Source organism: Alosa sapidissima, chromosome 17 (assembly GCF_018492685.1).
Source record: "Alosa sapidissima isolate fAloSap1 chromosome 17, fAloSap1.pri, whole genome shotgun sequence".
NCBI classification, from domain to species: domain Eukaryota; kingdom Metazoa; phylum Chordata; class Actinopteri; order Clupeiformes; family Clupeidae; genus Alosa; species Alosa sapidissima.
Window position 1 is genome coordinate 20936628 of NC_055973.1, and position 20702 is coordinate 20957329.

Here is a 20702-nt window from a genome sequence, read left to right on the forward strand (position 1 = left end):
GACAATTTGGTGTTAATGCAAACAATGTTCTTGCTTAAAACTCCTCAATGCTCAGTGCTCTCAAACAACATTTTGAACCTGTTTGCTTCTGAAAATAGACCCTAAGTTGTTAGGTTGTTTTCGCTCCGGAACGTTCCTTTGACTTTGAAATTAAAGAGGGGATATTTGTACATTATTGTAAAATATGGCAAATTAAATTGATCAAAATGTTATTTATAAAAGCAGTAAAAGTGGAAATATCCAAGGGGGGTGAATAGTTTTTATGGACCCTTTCAAGAGAGTTCCATTATCAGCATCATAGTTGGCCCCACAAGACTTCCTTTTTAACATTCCATATGTTATCTTAATGTAGAGGAAGTAGATTGGGGCCCAAATAGAACGTTCAAGCATTGTTTTTGTTTTTATTGTTGAAAGGGTCTATAGACACGTACTTCTTCTTCTTATCAGTGGAAGAAGTCTTTGAAGTCCTAATAGACTATTCAAATATTGTTTAAAAATCATTTCATTGACATTAATTGTAAAACAAATCTAACCGTGCTTCAGTTAAGAGGAGTGATCAGCAGACCTTCTCATCTCCTGATTACTGATTAATCTCAAGAGTTGATTTCTGATTGGTGGTTATCGGTGAATGTAATTTCTGCCAAGGTAAAAGCAGTGGAAAGAAACATAATTGCAGAAGGTAATCTGAAGCCAATGAGTCATCCTCTCATCAATCAGTGCTGTTTGTGATTTGTTTTGTTTGTTTAAATAGTTGTTTCAAGCGTGTGTGTGTGTGTGCTTTAGTAAACTAAGCCCTATATGATATCTGTAGAACATATGTATTGAGCAGATATTCTGTGCCTCTCTCTCTCCTTCTCCCTTTCCATCCCTCCTTCTCTCTCTCTATCCAGTTTCTCCTTATCCCTGCTTTGTTAACCTTTTGCTTGTTGCATCCTGAGTCCCATCAAACTAGAGTACCTACAACACTATCAGACTTATAGTCTTACATATGGATTTTAACAACCATGAACCATGCAAGATAACATTAACTTCAAATTAATGAAATCCGAATTAAAGGGAGAAAGCATGAAATTGTGGAAATGATAACATCATTACTCTTCCTCCAAAAGAAATAAAGCTTTAAGACATAAGAAGAACAGGTAATGTAGGGATATATCGCATTCTGAGAGGCTGCGACAGCAGCTGAAGATCTCAAGGAGACAAAAATGGCCCTCCCACCCTCTCACCGTAGAAACCGTCCCTTGGCAACTGCTATGAATGTGAAGCATATTCCACATCCTCCGACAGCCCAGGGACCCCCTCTCATTCTGAGTCTGAACCGAGCCAGATTGCTATCACAGACGCCTACATCACTGAGACTTTTCAGCTGACCGGGATCACTGACGCCTTCATCACTGAGACTTTTCAGCTGATCGGGATCACCGACGCCTGCATCGCGGATACAATCCTGCCAACCACTATCGCAGACACCTGCATTGCTGGCACAATCCTGCTGACTGCTATCACAGACGCCTGCATCGCCTGGCACGATCCTGCCTGGTCAACAGAGACAGAGAAGTGCAGATACTGTGAGTCATCCTTTCTACCATTATACCAGAATAATTAGCCATTCCATTCATCAGAGGGTACTTTTATGTTTATGAGTTTCCTACCTGGATATTTCGGCTATCACTGGGCATCTCTGGGCATCTCTGGGCATCATTGGGTACTGTGCATGTAATTGTTGCATGTAACTGTCAGGAGATCCATCATTATTATAAATGAATACGTGTATAATGTCACATGCAGCTAGTTAATTTGTCCGGTTTGCCTTGTTATGTAAATCTTGCTGGGGTAAATATGCGTTTTGGCTTATGATATTGCAATAACATCTTTTTCCTATACAAGACAGCGTAAAAATAAATATTCTTGAATACACACTAGACAGCACAATACACGCTTATCCGAGAGAGTTATTACAGTAATTCTCTTTTTGTCAGATATACACCTATCCAGTCTGAAATCTTCTCCAGTGAAAGATTCATGAGATATTAAGGAATAAAGTAGGCCTAATAGCTAAATCATGAATTCATAAAAGTAAAGTGTTACCGAAAGGGTTTGTCAATTCCACCCATTACACTTATACAGACAGTCGCAATTTGATATTCAATATTCAAGGTGGGCTTGCATTTTGTTAATATATTTTTCAAAAGTGACAATGCCACCATGAAACATTCTGTATTACTTTGGGTAGAAAGTATAATTAACATTTTGCCACAGTTTTTGAGTGCCTTTATTCAAATGGAAATGAAATAGCGTCTCCTGTGATTGCATTGCACTTTGCCACGCTTTGTGTGTCGCAAAATTCAAATGGCAATTCGATCGGCAAAACACATGGCAAAAGACTTAAGGAAGACCCGCCTTGATGAGAGGAATGAACAATCAATCTGTATCAAATATCAAGGAAGTGACATAGATCCCGCCTTGTTGAGAGGGCTGACAGATTGCAATGTCTTTTGCACTGAATGCAAATTGCGAAATTAATTGACATTTGAATTATGAGACTGAAGTACCATGGCAAAATGGAATGCATTTCAATCCATCTTTATTCTGTTTTTTAATAAAAAAAAACTAATTGAATTGAGGATTTCATAGCCACTCTGCATATTAAAATTGTATCGTAAAACCACCAATTACCAACCTTTTCGTTCGAAAATATGTTTAGAAAAAAACAACAATGTTTTTTAATACTTCAAAATAACATTTGATAAATGAACCATACATTTGTCAGTAGCCATAGGTGTTAAACAAAATCTAGTTTGGTTCTTACCGGGGCTTTTACTGCCTGAAAATCCGATTTTGTTTATCACCCTCTGAGTTTAATGCTGGGCTGGTGGGTGCCTAACCTTTCTCACGGCACATCAACGGTTAGACCGAGAATTCTCGTCGCAAATCAAAATTCCACTGGAGCTCCAAGCGGACAACACTGTTTACAGTTCTTCGAGTCACAGTAAAATGTAATTTTTGGTACATAGCTAATTTAGATACACTTATGGTGTGGGTGCTTGCGTTTCATTACGAATCCGCCGTCTTGGTTTGTATAGAAATTAATATTAAGTGACACATAGACGTAAAAGGTTGGAAATACGGGACGGTTGGTAATAGGTGACGTTCTTATACAATGTATTTTTAAATTGCATTATTAAATTGCATAATAAATTGTCAATTGCTTAACGCAATGTCTTATTGAATTGCAAATTGCATTGCCATTTGAATTATTCTACATATATGCTTTCATATGTATCGCTTCACCTTAGCTTCTCACAGATGCTCTGCTCAGTGATCTGACCCAAGCCCAGCCCAGCTACGTAACTCTGAAGTCCTCCGCACATACAGTAGGGCCTGATATGAGCGTCCGCTTCACACTCCGCTTTCAGCATTCAGTTACACCAGATTACATTGTTTTCAATACAACCCCACACACAAGCCTTGAACTCTGTTGCCACTGCCGTAACAATTGCAAGTCAGTTCTGTTTTTGTTGGAGCCAAAATCTATTCATTATCGAAAGCTTTTAAGCTTAACATTTTGAGATGGCATACTCATGTCAGTGAATCGCTTAAAGGGACACCAGGCAAGCTTGATGCTTTTTCTCTATGAAGCTCCTCCTAGCGTCTGTACGTGTCGATACGTGTGCGAGCCCTCGTTCGGTCTGAAGCTCTTTTCCTTTTCTTTGCATCTTCCGTCAAGGGTTTTCGCTGCTTCTTCACTGGCTCCATTATACACACGTTTGCAACAGTCACTAGCGTTTTGTTAGCCTGCCTCTGTGCTGGGGATGCAGGATGTAAACTGATCCTGCTTCTCGCGATGTCTAAGATTTTGTGCAAGGTCGGCGGGTCGGATACACTGAACTTGCATATTCTTTCTAATTGTGGACAGGATATTCTTCCTACAGGCAGTAGGGGTGGGAGAGAGAGTCTTCATTCGCCCTGTAATGAGTCTTTTAACCATATATCGACTTACGAAGATGATTAATTAACACGAAAACGTTGCCTGGTGTCCCTTTAACTAATGCCTTGTGCTGTGTGTTCAGTGGTCAGATGATCCAAGCACGGCCCAGTTGACTCTAACCCCTCCGCTGTGTGTTGACAGGAGCAGAGGGCAGGAGAGGAACACAAATACCCCCGAGCAGAGGAACTCCGAAAGAGAGAGAGGCGGTAGGGCAGTTAAAAGAGAGAGAAGGGTGAAAGCAACAGGGGCATCGGGGGCATCCTGCTGGGGGTGGAACAGGGGCACAACCGGTCCTTAATCGGGCTATAGAGGGACGGCTGTTACCATGGGGTCCAGTTCCTCATCCTACACCCCAAAATCCATCTATCTGGACGTGGATGGAAAAGTCCAGAAGGTGAGCAGCTGCTGTCATCCCCCAGAAACATTCAAACATATTTCAAGGCAAGGCACGTTAAAGTGTAAATGTCAGGTTAAAAAACATTTTTGACAGATGAAGGGACATGAAGCAAGATAGTAGTGAGTAGTGATTTTTCTTGAATGTATGTCATGCTAGAGTCTACTACCTGCCTGACATAAAAAATATCCTGATACATGTTTTCTTTACTGGCAACCATTATTGATCTTAAAATGTGATGAAGAGGATATGGGTAAGTAGCAATGCTTGAAAATGCCAGTTGTCACTTGCCATCACATATTTAGCCTAAACTAAGTAGAATCAGTAAGAAACTCATTAATCTGTGTTCAGCCAACCATGGGCATATATGCTTCCTGCTTTAGAGACCTGACTATAAACCCATCAGTGTATATGGGCTACCACACATTTGCTCTTTATATATCCATCTGCTTATCAACTAATGTTAGCTATAGACAGACTATTAATTTGCTTACTGATTCTACTTAACTTGTTGTATATGAAAGCCTATGTGTATGTCTACACAACAGCCATTTTGAAGCCATGATACATACTAATAGTGATCTGATCCTACTCACACCCCTAATCAATTTCTCACTGATGGCCATGATTTACCTAAATGTTGTAGCCTATTTGTCTTTACTTTGTCCCTGCCAGTCAAGCTCATGCTTATGAACCACTGGTATGTCATTATCAGTGTACAAGAAAATGCAGTTAAAACCCATTCTCCCCTATGCTAAACTTTGCTGGAGTCCCTCTTATGAGGTCATCACTGTGTCTGGAATGTTCATAAATTCAGTTATAAAAATAATTAAGGGATAATGTATTGTCCGCCGGTAATTATCAGAAAATAAGTCCCGACAGGGAGAACAGAACCCTGTCGCGCAGCGGAGGGGTTTTGCTTCAACCTGAAGGGACTTATTTTCTGATAATTACCGGCGGACAATACATTATCCCGCTTATTACACGGCTACTTGCCAAAAACGATAAAAGAAATCTAACACAATGAATCTTTAAAAAGAAACTTCACAGTTTCAGGTGTTGCGTGGCAACGTCTTACTAGCTTACTTTCCCTTTCAATGAAATTCCATTGCGCGAACGGAATTCTTGCGGAGGGATATGAAAGACGTTAATCAACCCGTTGCCATTGACAGCGGTGATTATATACTTTGCCGGTGATTTATATAGATTTAACATAGGCCCGAACGTTGGGAAGGCCCATTCATGTGAATGGAACTTTCTGCAGCATTCTGAAGAGCCGTGTAATAAGTAAGGGATAATGTATAGAATGCCGGTCATTATTGGGAAAATAAGTCTCAACAGGGCGGGTCTTGTTTCGCCCTGAAGGGACTTATTTTCCCATAATGACCGGCGTTATTATCCCGCTTATTTTACGGCTACTTGCCAAAACGAAAAAATAAACTCCACGATATGTCTCTTTACACTTATTTGTTACCGTTTCGTCGTGGCTTTTGCTGAGAAACAAAATCTGCTTTCACTTTTGAATGAAGTTCCAATGCAAGAAGTGACCGGAATACTTGCGGAGTGATATGATCAGCAGCATAATACCCGTTGCCATTGACAGCGGTAATTATGTTTGCAGCGGTAATTACATTAATTTATTTTACTGTAGAACGTTGGGAAATCCCATTCAAGTCAATGGAGCGTTCTACTAGCATTGTGAAGATTGCATTTAGCGTTCTACTAGCATTGTTCTATTGCATTTAAAGTTGATTTTTCAAGAAAAAACATTACTTACTGCTTCATGTCCCTTCATTTGTCAAAAATGTTTTTTAACCTGACATATAGGCCTACACTTATTTATATAGCATATTTCATACACAGGGGTAATTCAATGTGCTTTACATAAACAAAAGCAAAGAATACCAGTCAATAAATGTAAACATAATAAAAACAATTTTTATAGAAATAAAAATGTGAAAAAATAAAAAAATGTTACAAAAAGTAAAGTACATATAGAATAACTAAGACATATTTCAGTTGTCGCTTTCTCTCTTGGAAATCCCATACAAGCTCAAGGCATTGTCTCATTTTTACGGTAATTTCTCAACTATTAGCTGCGGCTTATACATTGATTTTGCAAAATTTATTCAGCTATGAGGTTAATACACAGAGGCAGTTAATATGGTATTGATATGGTTTTGTTTCTTTTAACTTGCATAAAACACTGCCCTGCGGCTTTTACACAATGCGGCTAATACACATAAAATTACTATATATTCATCTAAGAGCACATGTAGTGTGGTAAGGTTAAATTATCACTGTGGCCATCTAAAGTATTCCTTTACTGTACAGAATAATGATCACACTTGTTATTCGCCTTCATTTTTTAAAAAGTCTATGTACCGTAATTTCCCAACTATTAGCCGCGGCTTATACATTGATTTTGCAAAATTTCTTCAGCTATGAGGTTAATAATACACGGGGGTAGTTAAAATGGTATTAATATGGTTTTGTTGCTTTTTCCCACACAGGAAATTACTGTATTTATTTTTTTTATTTTTAAACAGTAACACTCACAACAAACACTATACACAAACAATAGTAATGCCATGATAATAACATACATGAGACATATGTATAAATAGAAAGGAAAATGTATATTTTTTTATCTGTACTTCTTAGCTGTTACTTATAATCTGTACATGATTGGTCTTTGTGGACTCTCCATGAATAGTAGGCTTCTCACGTGCCTGTAAAAATATCCCCTGGGAAAGGACATTTCACAGCTGCTGCTGTCAGGACCAACCTAAGGACACCTGGAAGTAGCATACCACTTGTGTGTGTGTGTGTGTGTGTGTGCCCGTGTGCATTGTGTGTGTGTGTGTGTGTGTGTGTGTGTGTGTGTGTGTGTGTGTGTGTGTGTGTGTGTGCGTGCATACAGTATGTGTATGTGCCTGTGAGTGTGTGTGTGTGTGTGTGTGTGTCAATACTGAAGTGAATGGTAAAGTGAAGTCAATGTGATGTAAACATGCTGAATACTGTGCGAACAACACACACATACATACAAAAGGCATCTCCTTAGACATCCTCTCGTCTTTTCATCAAAATGAATCTGTAGCCTACTTATGTATCACTTCATCTGAGCTCAGACAGAAGACTGGCAAAAGAAGTGGAGCAGGTGTGTATGTTTAATTCATAAGCTCTAAGCGTTTGGCTTAGAGATAAGGGTCCAGAAGTGACCATTCCAGGCTGACACACACACACACACACACACACACACTCTTGGACAGCCTCTGAGTGGCTCGAGGGTAGACCTGGACATGACATCTACCCACTCATGTTCAGGATGCTGGAAATGCTCAGGCTACAAGAACACTTGTCCAGGACATCTGTTTATTTTGGTGTGTGTGGTGTGAGGTGAGTGTCTTTGTGTGTGTGTGTATGTGAGGGTGAGTGTGTATGTGTGTGTTTGAGGCGTAAGTGTTAACTCGAATCTCTCTCTCTCTCTGGACAAAGCCAGTTTTTACTATCCTGTGTGTGTGTGTGTGTGTGTTTCTCTGTGTGTGTCTTCAAATGTAATTCTGACTCGTGTCATGTCTCACACCTGCAGGTGGTGTTCAGTCGTCACTGTTCTCCATGTGACATTAAAGAACTCCTCTGTTCCTCCTCCAACATACCCAGGTCAGAGCCCACGACCTCTCACTGCCCTTCACTTCCCCTCATACTGAACTTCATTTACAATGATATTGTCCCCCCTGCAAAAAAAGGGCCTTCTGTAATGTGTAATTTTGACTGAGGTCTAAATGATGTTTAGTGTAATGACCTCTCTCTCTCTCTCTCTGTGTGTGTGTGTGTGTGTGTGTGTCTGTGTCTCTGTGTGTGTGTGTGTGTGTCTGCAGGAACACAGCCATCATGATGGTAGACCCCGAGGGTGCCCTGGTCTCAATTGACCCCACCATGCCAACTAACTCCCCCAGGTAGGCAGGTCTGCACACTATAGGTGAACCTGGCCGCCATGTTCTCTAATTGCCCCTGCCATGTTCTCTAAACCTATTCTTTGAATATCTCCATTTAAAATAGGTATATTCAGGCTTCAGCATATAACAATACAAGTACAAAGTTGTAACAATTTACAATTCACTGAATCTTGAAAATATTGTGTCACAAAATATTTGAAAATACTGAATGTTCCGCTGATCGTATGGGCCCACAAATGTAGGTGTCTTGCTTCTTCCACTGTGTCAATGAAAATATGGACTTAAGTGAGTCCTTTTATTACTTCCTGTTTCATATGACGGTGTTTCCTCTCCACATGCAGCTCCCTGTACAAGGTGGTGCCCCTGTCAACTGGACAACTTGGAGGTAGAGAGTTTGCACTTATTTCTAAAGCTTTACTTTCTTCTTCTGCCTTTCGTCCTCCTGCTCCACTGTCATGACAGGCCATTCTGTGCTTACCTAGACCATTTGCTCGAAGGCTATTCTGTTATAATAATAATAATAATAATAATAAGCTTTATTTGTATAGCACCTTTCATACACAGAATGCAGCTCAAAGTGCTTTACATTTGAAGCATGTAACACAATAATAGTCAGTCAGTCATTATCAATCACTTTTCTTTGCTGTTTATGATCTACTCAGCAACATATCAAAAATATAGAAAATGACGTCATAAGACTGGCAGCCTTAACCCTCTTACCCCCTTATGCCATATGTTCTAAATCCACTCTGTGATTACTTGTTCTAAGAACACTCTGTGGTCAAATAATATGTTCTAAGGTCACTCTGTGATAGCATGTTCTAAGATTCTGTGAATGGATGTTTGAAGACTATCCTGTGATAGCATGTCCTAACTTCACTCCTTAATTACACATTCTATGACCACTTTATGGTTACATGTTCTAAGACAAGATTCAAGACCAAAGTGGTTCTGTGTTCTAAGGCCTCTATGTTCTGTTTCTCTGCAGAGAAGGAGGACATGTTCCAGAATGTTCTATCCCAGGTGGCTGAGCAGTTCAGCAAGTAATGGCTACATCTGACTTGTGACTTCCATGTGTTACTGTAACTACATTAACTTGATCAAAGGCAGTTTACCATGAGAGTGTTTGTTATTGCAGTGCCTTTTTCATATTCAAAGTTGAATAAAACAATGAACAACAAGATTGGTGTGATTGCTGTTGATTAAAGCACAAGAGCCACAAATGAACCAAAACTCAGCCAAAACTAGCCATTACCAATAGCCGATTACTGTTGCAGTAGGTGAAAGTGTGTTGCAGATGTTCTCTTTTCTGCAGGGCTTTCCGAATAAATGAGCTGAAAACAGAAGTGACCAACAGGCTAGCCATGCTTGAAAAGAGAGTGGAGTGTAAGTGTTGACCACTCAAAAAATGCATGTGGTTTAAAAATCAGCAGCACTGTGGTTTTACATTCATGTTTGTATATTATTTAACATTTTACTGTCATGTATGTGATGAAGGCTATGATTGTGTTGCAGTGGAAGGCTTGAAGGTGGTAGAGATCGAGAAATGCAAGAACGATCTCAAGAAACTCCGTGATGAGATGACCTCCAGAGCAGGCGGAAGGTACAAATTTCATCATCAACAACAACAACAATAATCACAACTCATGTCATTACACTCAGATCTGAACTGAGGTCAGTTCGAAGGAGAACATTTCACAGTAACTAACCTTATGTCTTGTGTCTCTTATTCAGGGTGAACTGTCCGTGCAGGTATAACTTCTCAGATGATGGGAAGAAGCTAACTCCTCGCCGTGACGTCCCTAGCTATCCAAAGGTACTGTATATTCCTCTTTGTTGGTTTTGTGTGCCTTAGGTTAGGTTTGTGTTAGTTTTGCGTTTAGGTTTTTGTTAGTTTTGTGTTGGGGTTGTGCTAGCCTTAGTTTATAGGTTTGTGTTAGCTTTGTGTTGGGGTTGTGTTAGCCTTAGGTTTGGTTTGTGTTAACTTTGTCTTGGAGTTGTGTTAGCCGTAGGCTATGTTTGTGTTAGCTGTGTGTTATCTTTATTTGAGCTTTGTGTTAGCATGTATTAGCTCCTGAGTTTCCCAGGCCCATGCTTCTCATTGCTGTCTTTTCTCTAGTACACACTTTCTCAGGAGACCATCGAGGCTCTGAAAAAGCCCACCTTTGATGTCTGGCACTGGGAACACAATGAGGTGAGACTGAGCAGTGAGGAAAAGTGTGATCGGGGGTTTCATTACGATTGGGGGATGGTAATTCTGACACATGTTACCACATGTAACTACCACACTACCAGCAACGCTAAGTTCCCGCAGCAAATCCAAAGTTCTCTTGGCAGAGGCCCCATCTCATACACGATTACTCGTCATCATACACAATCACATTGTTTCCAGACGATAACAAGTGACAAGACATGGTCACTTCATTGATAAAAACACATGACCATCACGCTGTAATTTCCAGCAGAGAGAGAATAGACAACTCAAGCACAAACCTAGCCTGACGAGCCAGACCCACATTAAAATGTAGGGTCTGGGCACTCACCGTTCGCAGTGCTCTCAGTCCGAGGGGCGGGATAATCAGTTGTCTTTCAAATTCCCTCTGCACACAATAGGACAGCGGCAGCGCTATGAGTCTCATGCGTTTCCCACCAGCGGAGCTAGTTGGCTAGTTCAAACGTTTGCCAACTTAATAAAAGCTTAACTCGTGTCACACTGTTCCCCAACAGCAACATCCATCTTATTTGTTTTCAAGTAGCAGGGAATTCAAGCCAAACCGTTGCAACTCTGCCATCAATCATTATGTTAAGCCCACCTAACGACTCTATACACGATTTCATTGGCCTGATTGAGTTTCGATTTCTGGAGCTCACAAGCCAACGGAGAGTTGCTAGACTAGCCCTGGCAGCAAATGTAATTTGCTGCCGCTAGGGGCGCGTCTAGATTTCTAGGCTAGCACAAACATGCACCCTTCAATCTTTCTCTCGATTTAAGGTTGATGATGATCAACCTTAAATCGATGATGTTAATATGTCAGCAACTTTCCTGTGTAGAAATATAGGCAGTGCATGTCACAGTCACTTTTTTGTTCCGAGGAAAGCCCTCACTATTCTAACAATGGATGTCACATGATCTTTATTGGAGTGCAGTTAATGGAGAGAGCAAGCTGGATGCACAGAAATGTATGTTGCATTAGTAAGACACTCAAAAACTGGGGGAAAAGTTCTTCCCAGACATAACTAGGAGTACACTACCCTATCTTCAGGACATTTAGACCAGGAGATGTCAATCCAGAGCCAAGAAAATAATCAGAGACCCAACTCACCCCAGTCATCCCAACTTTAGCCTCTTCTGGGAAACATTACTGCTGCCTGAAAGCCAGTACTGAGAGACTGAGAAAAAGCTTCCACTTACAATCTATCTGCATCTTGAATGAGGACTGTACCACTTCAGCAATGCGCAAAATAAAAGTGATATTTTCTCAACAAAGCACAAGGCTGGGGCACCTGCACCATACACCGGCGACCCAAGTTCGATTCCCACCCTGGTCCTTTCTGGATCCCTCCTCAACCATCTTCCCCACTTGCTTTCTGTCATTCTCCACTATCCTACCTGATTAAAGGCATAAAAAGCCCCAAAAATATACATCAAAAAACGAAGCACAATTGTGAATGGTCAGTGTTTCAATAAGTGGAACAATGTGATTAAATATGATTTTATCTTCTCAGTTCAGTTCAGTTCAGTTTAAGCATATTGTCCCAAAGGGAAACTTGTCTCGCAGTCAGGTACACATATTTAGCCCAAGATACACAAAGACACAAGATGGGGAAAAAAGACACAGGTTAATATAAGTTAAGAAAGTTAAGAAACTGTCTTATCAATCTATGTTTCTGACAGATGGTCCATGGTCTCTCCATTTTCATTTCAGATAAATGTAACAACTGATCTCCTGAACTGAAATCTGATTTTGACAGTGTATCTTCAATTGCATCCACCAAAAACTGTGGTAGATAAATTGAGGGGGTCAGAATGTTAAGGGAGGGCATCTGAGGCTTCTGAGAGGGCATACGCATAGTCCACATTTAACATTATAAATGCTTGTATTTTGTTATTGCTTGAACTTGCACCGATGTCCTCACCTCAAACAAACTCTAAAAATAATCCTGATATTTGCAATATTTGTGAGTTTAAGCGATATTTGCGTATTTCCGTATTTTGGCTTTGGGCTTGTAACTGAAGGGTTGTCAGTTCAATCCCCGACAGTAGGAAAAATGTGGGCAGGGGAAATGGTTGAGCACTCCGAGTTAGTGTGTGCTTCAGCTCACTGTGTGTTCACTATGTGTTCACTGTGTGCTGTGTGTGTTTCACTAATTCACGAATTGGGATACATGCCAAATTTTCCTCACGGGATCAAAAGAGTATATATACTTATACTTCCATTACTCGTTTTTCATTTCACATTTTAGATTTGCACTTTTTCAATGTTAATGGAAACACACCTCTGATGCTTTTTGCCGTTTAACACAAGCAGAGTGTCTTCCTGTCTGATGGCTTTTACAGTTTAACACACACAGAGTGTCTTTCTTTCTGATGGCTGTTGCAGTTTAACCCACACAAAGTGTCTTTCTGTCTGATGGCTTTAACAGTTTAACACACACAGAGTGTATTTCTATTTGATGGCTGTTGCAGATGCTGAGCTGTCTGGAGTACATGTATCACGACCTCGGGCTGGTGAAGGAGTTCAACATGAACCCCATCACGCTCAAGCGCTGGCTGGTGAGAGTACGCTTTGAACCATTAAATAAACAACACCTTTGAACCACTGAATAACATGTTAAGACTTTAAACCATAAAACAATAACACATTTCAATGATAAAATAACACATTTGAACCACTAAATAATACCTATAGGCTAAATGACACATTTGAACTCGTACTGGGATAGCTCTACCTTTAACATCTTGTACTGAGATAACACTACCTATATTATATCATACTGGGATAACACTACCTTTATCATCTGTGGTAGCATAGTGGTTAAGGAGCTGGGCTAGCAGGTAGTAGCCAGCAAAGTTGTGGGTTCAATTCCTGGATTACACCTTTGTGTCCTTGGCACTTAACTCCAAGTTGCTCTGTTGGTACAACGGCCCCTTGTCTTGATATATGTAACACATAGGGAAGTCACTTTGGATAAATGAATAAATGTAAGGGACTGTTCGTTATTTATTGAACGGCGCGTCACCCTCCTGTGGCCAATATTGTGGATAAAGCACTTTCTAATCCTCGATTAGCTTGTTGTATCCTGTTTGGTCTTTCCCCTATTTCTAAAGACCAATAAGAAAGATATTAACATTGAACACTACACAAACAGTAATTTATTTATTTTTCGTTTAGGCGATTTATTTTTTATATTGACGTAAGAGTTGACGGATCCAATAAAAAAGGTTCCGGATCCAACGTCGGAGGTGCTGGAACATGTTCCGGCGTGTTCCGGCTCAAATTAAGCCCTGATGTTAACCTATTTAAGTTTAACGGCGTGATTGTCGTGAGAGCACGATTCATTGGCGCTTGCATGTTCGGCCGTATGTCTACATGCGCACCTGCCTACCATCAGGCTACTCAGCTACTAGAGAAAGAATTTCCCCTGTTTGTATGTTCACTCCAAGTTGGCCTACCATAACTAACCAACTCTGCACTGTAGACCCTAAACTGGCTATTTATATTTTTCTGTGAAATAAGCAAATGTATTTGTTCAACTTTATGAAGCAGAATTACGCAATAAGCTACTTGGAACGTAACACATTTTTGTTTGCGCAGGAGAGAGAATGACAGCGATTAACAAATTGCACTTGTTGCTGTTTACCAATAAATACTATATATTTTTGCAAACAACAAAAACAGAAAGGATGGAGACAGCAAAGCTAGAGATTGGGCAGGAACAAGGTCAATTGGTAGATATTTCTGGCAAAACGTTAGGAGCTGGATGTGGATGAATGAAGCACAAGTATGCTTTACTAATGTTAAGCATGCACGCTGTTTAACGTTACACGGTATACTAAAAGTAAGCCAAAGGTAAATGTAGCCTTTTTAGGGCTGTGTAAAGTTGTCCAAATTACTGTAATATAGGCTATTAGGCGTGAATAAAGTAGGCTACTTTGTTGCTACAACCCTTCCGACGTTAATGGGGACGATGTTGACATTTTCCCGTATTTTGGGTGAGAAATCTCCCTTATTTTCAATGTTCAATGTTGACCGCTATGGAACGAAAGAGAACGTAATATGGCGCCAGAAATCACATTCCCTCTAGAACCTTTGCTAGTGCCTAGATGTCCCTCAGTCTCCATTGAGTCTCTACGAAAGCCGCAGCGCGAGGCCTTTATCTTGCTACTCTGCAAGAAAGAAGGAAATGAAGGGTAAATGTGGTGTGCAGAGAGGGGTGCCCGAAGTGTGAAGACTGAGTCTGAGAGCTACATGGAAAATATGCACCTAGGCCACTTCGTGAGATAGCTCTACCTTTAACAGATATCATCCTGAGATAGCTCTACCTTTAACATATCCTACTGAGATAGCTCTACCTTTAATATCAATCATACTGAGATAACACTTTCTTGAGCATCTTACATTTCCATCTTATGTTTCCCAAACCACTGACCTCAGAGGTGTGGCGATGTTTGTTTTATACTGCTGATGTGAAGTGGTTAGCCGGCACTACATGTTTGCCATTTTGTTCGTGTCTGGTAGCTAGCCATCCAGGAGAACTACAGGAACAACCCCTTCCATAACTTCCGCCACTGCTTCTGTGTCAGCCAGATGATGTATGGCATGATTCACCTCTGCAACCTGCAGGTAACACACACACACACACACACACACACACACACACACACACACACACACACAAAACCCTACTGATTTATCTTCTCTGGAGGTAAAAAAACACAGAACCCTATTTATTTCTTTAACCTCCAGGTGCGTAAAACACATACACACACAAACACACACACACACACTTCTCCCAAGATGATGCCAGTAGCAATTATGTTCACAGAATGGCAGTCAGTGGAAAAACTGAATCCCCAAGGAATGCCAGCTTAATAACTAGCAAGGCATGGAAAATCTGGTTTGGTGTGATTGTGTGTTTGCCTTGATTATGTGTTGGTGTGTGGTGTGTGTTTTTTCCCGCAGGAGAAGCTGACTTTGACAGACCTGGGGGTGTTGATGACGGCCGCTGTTTGTCATGACCTAGACCACCCGGGATACAATAACACGTAAGACTTCCCCTCTGATTTCTATCTGTCACCACTCACCAGAATGCTGCAATCTGCTTTAGTGGGATCTGTCAGGGCTTCACAGCTGATACCCTGTTTCACATGCAGTCATTAAAGTAAATCACACTAACATGGATATTTGTCATTTGTAATTTATTTATTTAAGATAGGGACTTATAGGGAATTATAACCAGTGGCTAATTTCCATCTTTAGTCCCATGGGCAGATTGATGGTCCCTAATAAATTAGAATAAGTTAAGTACATAAAACAACACTAACAATAATAACCAACAAACAAACAATCGATGTACAAATCAAACAAAGTTATGACAGCAGTTTTGATTTTCCAGTAACCATGTTCGGTGAATGAGGTAAGAGTTGACAGTTCACGTATTGCACCTGGTACTGTATTTCAGGTTTGAAATGCTCTATAAGAGAATACAGCTTGTCCTAAATGGGACTAAGCAATCCCCTCTAGAACCTACTCTGGTTTGCCTGTGTGGATTGACCTGAACAATACAATGTGTTATTACACGGCTCTTCACAATGCTAGTAGAATGCTCCATTGGCTTGAATGGGATTTCCCAAAGTTCTACGGTAAAATATATTCATTAATTACCGCTGCAAACATATAATTACCGCTGTCACGGGCAACAGGTTTTGTGCTTCTGATACATCTTTCATATCACTACGCAAGGACTGGAACTTCATTCAAAAGTGAAAGCAGACGGTTGATCAGCTGTGTTCTAAAGAATGTTTAGATTCTGTCCGCTGCGCGTCGGGGTCCGGTTCGCCCTGTCGGGACCTTTTTTCCCAGTAATGACCGGCGTTCTATACATTATCCCTTACGTAGTGTAGATGGGGCTAGACAATGAAATGTTTTAAATACAAGAACAGAGTCGATGTATTTAACAGTATCCTCCCATAGGGGACCAGGGGGAACAGTCTGTGGCTGGGGTGAAAACAGTCTTTGATGTCTTCAGGGGCAGCCGTGGCCCACTGGTTAGCACTCTGGACTTGAAACCGGAGGGTTGCCGGTTCGAGCCCCGACCAGTGGGCCGCAGCTGAAGTGCTCTTGAGCAAGGCACCTAACCCCTCACTGCTCCCCGAGCGCCGCCATTGAAGCAGGCAGCTCACTGCGCTGGGATTAGTGTGTGCTTCACCTCACTGTGTGTTCACTGTGTGCTGTTTGTGTTTCACTAATTCACCGATTGGGTTAAATGCAGAGACCAAATTTCCCTCACGGGATCAAAAAAGTATATAAACTTATACTATACTTTGATAATGCTGTGCGCCTTACGCAAGCATTTTTTGCCCTGGATGGCCTCGATGGAGGGGAGTGAGGAGGAGATGCATTGGGCAGTTTTCTCCATCCTCTGCAGTGCTTCCGGTCAGAGGCAGAGCAGTTGCCATACCATACTGTGACACAGTTGGTGAGGATGCTCTTGATGGTGCAGCGGTAGAAGTTCACCAGGATCTGAGGAGATAGGTGGACTTTCTTTAGTGATGTGTTACATACATCACTAAAGATTAAAGTGTGTATTACATACATCACTCATGATAGCTGTTAGTTCTTGTGAAGCCTAATTTTTGTTTTTAGTGAGTACATACAGAACTGCATCATCGGCATTCATTTGGCAGGTTACATGTGGTGGACAGCAACTTAACATATCATTTATATACAGCAAAGACTCTCGCTCTACAGTATATTCTGTTCTAATCAGCTGTTCACTGATGTTTTTGTGGTCCACAAATGTTGCCTTTCTCTACTTCTGTTTGTCAAACTTGCCAAAAAATAAGACTTATGGACACCTGCAAAGAAATATACTGTAACTTTATCTCTTCTCCTGAGATTAATGTGTGTGTGTGTGTGTGTGTGTGTGTGTTTGTGTGTGTGTGTGTGTGTGTGTGTGTGTGTGTGTGTGTGTGTGTATTCATTCGTGTGTGTATGTATAATCATCTGTGCATGTAACTGTGTGCATGCATGTGTATGCGTGTGTGTGTGTGTGTGTGTGTGTGTGTGTGTGTGTGTGTGTGTGTGTGTGTGTGTGTGTGTGTTTGTGTAGGTATCAGATAAATGCGCGCACAGAGTTGGCTGTGCGCTATAATGACATATCTCCTCTGGAGAACCACCACTGCGCTGTGGCCTTCCAGATCCTCTCTCTGCCCGAGTGCAACATCTTCGCCAACGTAGAGCCTGAGGCCTATAAGCAGATCCGACAGGTACACAGGAGGATGTGTCCGTGTGTGCATGTGTGTGTGTGTACAGTACGTGTGTGTCACTGCTCTCTGCCCGAGTGCAACATCTTCGCCAACGTAGAGCCTCCTTCTCTAGGAGGTTTTAATATGGGCTGGTTTTATTGTTATTTGGTTTCTTTTTGATTGTCAATAAAGGAACTTTAAAAGTCAAAGTCTCTCTCTCTCTCTCCATCTCCATGTCTCTCCATCATTGTCCACCATCTCTCCATCTTCCCCCTCTTTCATTCCTTCCCCCCCTCTCTCTTTCCTTCCCTCCCCCCCTCTCTCTCCTTCCTTCCTTCCCCCCCCTCTCTCTCCTTCCTTCCCTCCATCTCTCTACCTCTCTTGGCTTCTTTCTTCTCTTTGTCTCCCCCCCCATCTCCTTCTTTCTTGTCCCGCTCTACTAGTCCCTCTCCTTATTTCACCCTCTCTCCTCTCTCTCTCCCTCCCTTTGTCCCCATCTCTCCCTCTCTCCCTCCCTTTGTCCCCATCTCTCCCTCTCTCCTTATTTCACCCTCTCTCCTCTCTCTCTCCCTCCCTTTGTCCCCATCTCTCCCTCTCTCCTTATTTCACCCTCTCTCCTCTCTCTCTCCCTCCCTTTGTCCCCATCTCTCCCTCTCTCCTTATTTCACCCTCTCTCCTCTCTCTCTCCCTCCCTTTGTCCCCATCTCTCCCTCTCTCCTTATTTCACCCTCTCTCCTCTCTCTCTCCCTCCCTTTGTCCCCATCTCTCCCTCTCTCCTTATTTCACCCTCTCTCTCTCTCTCTCCCTCCCTTTGTCCCCATCTCTCCCTCTCTCCTTATTTCACCCTCTCTCTCTCTCTCCCTCCCTTTGTCCCCATCTCTCCCTCTCTCCTTATTTCACCCTCTCTCTCTCTCTCTCCCTCCCTTTGTCCCCATCTCTCCCTCTCTCCCTCCCTTTGTCCCCATCTCTCCCTCTCTCCTTATTTCACCCTCTCTCCTCTCTCTCTCCCTCCCTTTGTCCCCATCTCTCCCTCTCTCCTTATTTCACCCTCTCTCTCTTTCTCTTCTTCCCTTTCTCCATCTCTCTCCTAATTTCTCCACCCTCTCTCCTCTCTCTCCCTCCCTTTGTCCCCATCTCTCCCTCTCTACTCCTTTCTCCACCCTATCTCTCTCTCTCCTCTCTCTCTTCCCCTCTCTCCTTCCCTTTGCCCCATCTCTCCCCTTCTCTCTCTCCCTCTCTCTTTCTCTCCTGTCTCTCTCCCCCTCTCTCTATTCCTTTGCCTCATGTCTCCCCCTCTCTCTCCTTCTTTCTCCACTCTCTAGCCCCCTCTCTCTCTCCCTCTCTCTCTCTCTCTCTCTCTCTCTCTGACTATATTACAGTATTTTTACAGTTAGCACTCACACATGTGGTTTTGGTTAATGAGGGCCATGCTTCTCATGTGCAGGCCATCATCACCTTGATCTTAGCCACAGACATGGCACGACATGGCGAGATACTGGATTCTTTCAAGCACAAAGTGGACAATTTCGACTTCACCAACGAGGAGCACGTCACATGTGTGAGTCGGGGGGGCCACAGGGCAGGGCAGCAATTTCAGGGTCATTTACACACATTCACATGTGCGCACACACACACACACACACACACACACACACAAACATACAAAGACACACACACACTGATATACACAAGCAGACACACACACAGGCACACAGACGAAAGATATTGAAGTAGGCCCTCAATGAGCCCTTCAGTCGTGAGGTGGGGAAAAGGTGCATGTCTGGATACATTAAAAGGCTTCTTTGTTTTTCGCTAAACTGAGTCTCTGTGTGTGTGTGTGTGTGTGTGTGTGTTTGTGTGTGTATATGTGTGTGTGTACTGTATGTGTATATGTGTCTGTGTCTGTGTGTGTGTGTGTCTGTCTGTGTGTGTGTTTGCTTGTCTCCATAGTTGAAAATGGTCCTGATCAAATGCTGTGACATCTCTAATGAGGTGCGGCCGACGGAAGTGGCAGAACCGTGGGTGGACTGTCTGCTAGAAGAATACTTCATGCAGGTGACTCCCCTCCCGTGTGTGGGTGTGTGTGTGTGTGTATGTATGCCGCATTGCCTGCTCCCCAGCCTGGGCTAAATCTGGACTGAATTACAATAATCATAATAATATTTAGTTATATAATACCTATCGGTATTATATAACTAAATATTAAGAGCCCAAGTTGGTTTCAGTGGGCATTGGATACAACTACTGTAGTATTGATTAGCCTGGTCTGAATGGACTAAACCCTGATCTGAAACACTAAACTCTGGTCTGAACAGAGTACCACTGGTATCCTGGTCAGTGTGTGTGTGTGTGTGTGTGGAGCCCCACGTTGTCGTTTTTTAATTACATTTTGGGAGATACTCCGTTGTACAGACATTCTCTTTTCGACCTTATCGTACACCTTGTCCTGTAGCTGGCCTAAAGATGGGTGGGAGGTGGGATGTGCACACAACCACTCTACCAATCCCCAGAGTGTGTGTGTGTGTGTGTGTGTGTGTGTGTGTGTGTGTGCATGTGTCCCACTACTAACCTGACTGATCTCTCCCCCAGAGTGACCGGGAAAAGTCAGAAGGTCTCCCAGTTGCCCCCTTCATGGACCGAGAAAAAGTCACCAAGCCAACGGCTCAGATCGGATTCATCAAGTTTGTGCTCATTCCCATGTTTGAGACAGTCATGAAGGTCAGAGCGCCTTGTCAGGACTGTGTGTGTGTCTGTGTGTGTGTGTGTCTGTGGATGTGTGTGTGTCTGTGTGTGTGTCTGTGTGTCTGTGTGTGTGTGTGTGTGTGTGTGTGTGCGTGTGTGTGTGTGCATGCGTGCATGTGTTTTTGTGTGTGTGTGTCATGAAGGTGAAGT

At 42.2% G+C, this 20702-nt stretch overlaps 1 protein-coding gene across 3 annotated transcripts in view; it reads left to right on the top strand.

Annotated features, from left to right (window-relative positions):
- Window positions 1-1293: 1293 nt before the first annotated feature.
- Window positions 1294-20702, top strand: part of LOC121688807 (high affinity cGMP-specific 3',5'-cyclic phosphodiesterase 9A-like) — a 26181-nt gene continuing 6772 nt past the window's right edge. For 2 of the 3 annotated variants that reach the window (XM_042068663.1, XM_042068665.1), the window contains exons 1-17: window positions 1294-1568; window positions 4130-4382; window positions 7975-8045; window positions 8264-8341; window positions 8683-8726; window positions 9330-9384; window positions 9657-9727; window positions 9857-9944; window positions 10076-10157; window positions 10461-10535; window positions 13029-13115; window positions 15082-15186; window positions 15526-15608; window positions 17675-17831; window positions 19255-19368; window positions 19761-19865; window positions 20400-20528. In XM_042068663.1, coding sequence (XP_041924597.1) covers window positions 4314-4382; window positions 7975-8045; window positions 8264-8341; window positions 8683-8726; window positions 9330-9384; window positions 9657-9727; window positions 9857-9944; window positions 10076-10157; window positions 10461-10535; window positions 13029-13115; window positions 15082-15186; window positions 15526-15608; window positions 17675-17831; window positions 19255-19368; window positions 19761-19865; window positions 20400-20528 — 1413 coding nt within the window. In that variant the 5' untranslated portion in view covers window positions 1294-1568; window positions 4130-4313. The remainder of the gene's footprint in view (window positions 1569-4129; window positions 4383-7974; window positions 8046-8263; window positions 8342-8682; window positions 8727-9329; window positions 9385-9656; window positions 9728-9856; window positions 9945-10075; window positions 10158-10460; window positions 10536-13028; window positions 13116-15081; window positions 15187-15525; window positions 15609-17674; window positions 17832-19254; window positions 19369-19760; window positions 19866-20399; window positions 20529-20702) is intronic. The other variant, XM_042068664.1, reaches the window with a different exon arrangement.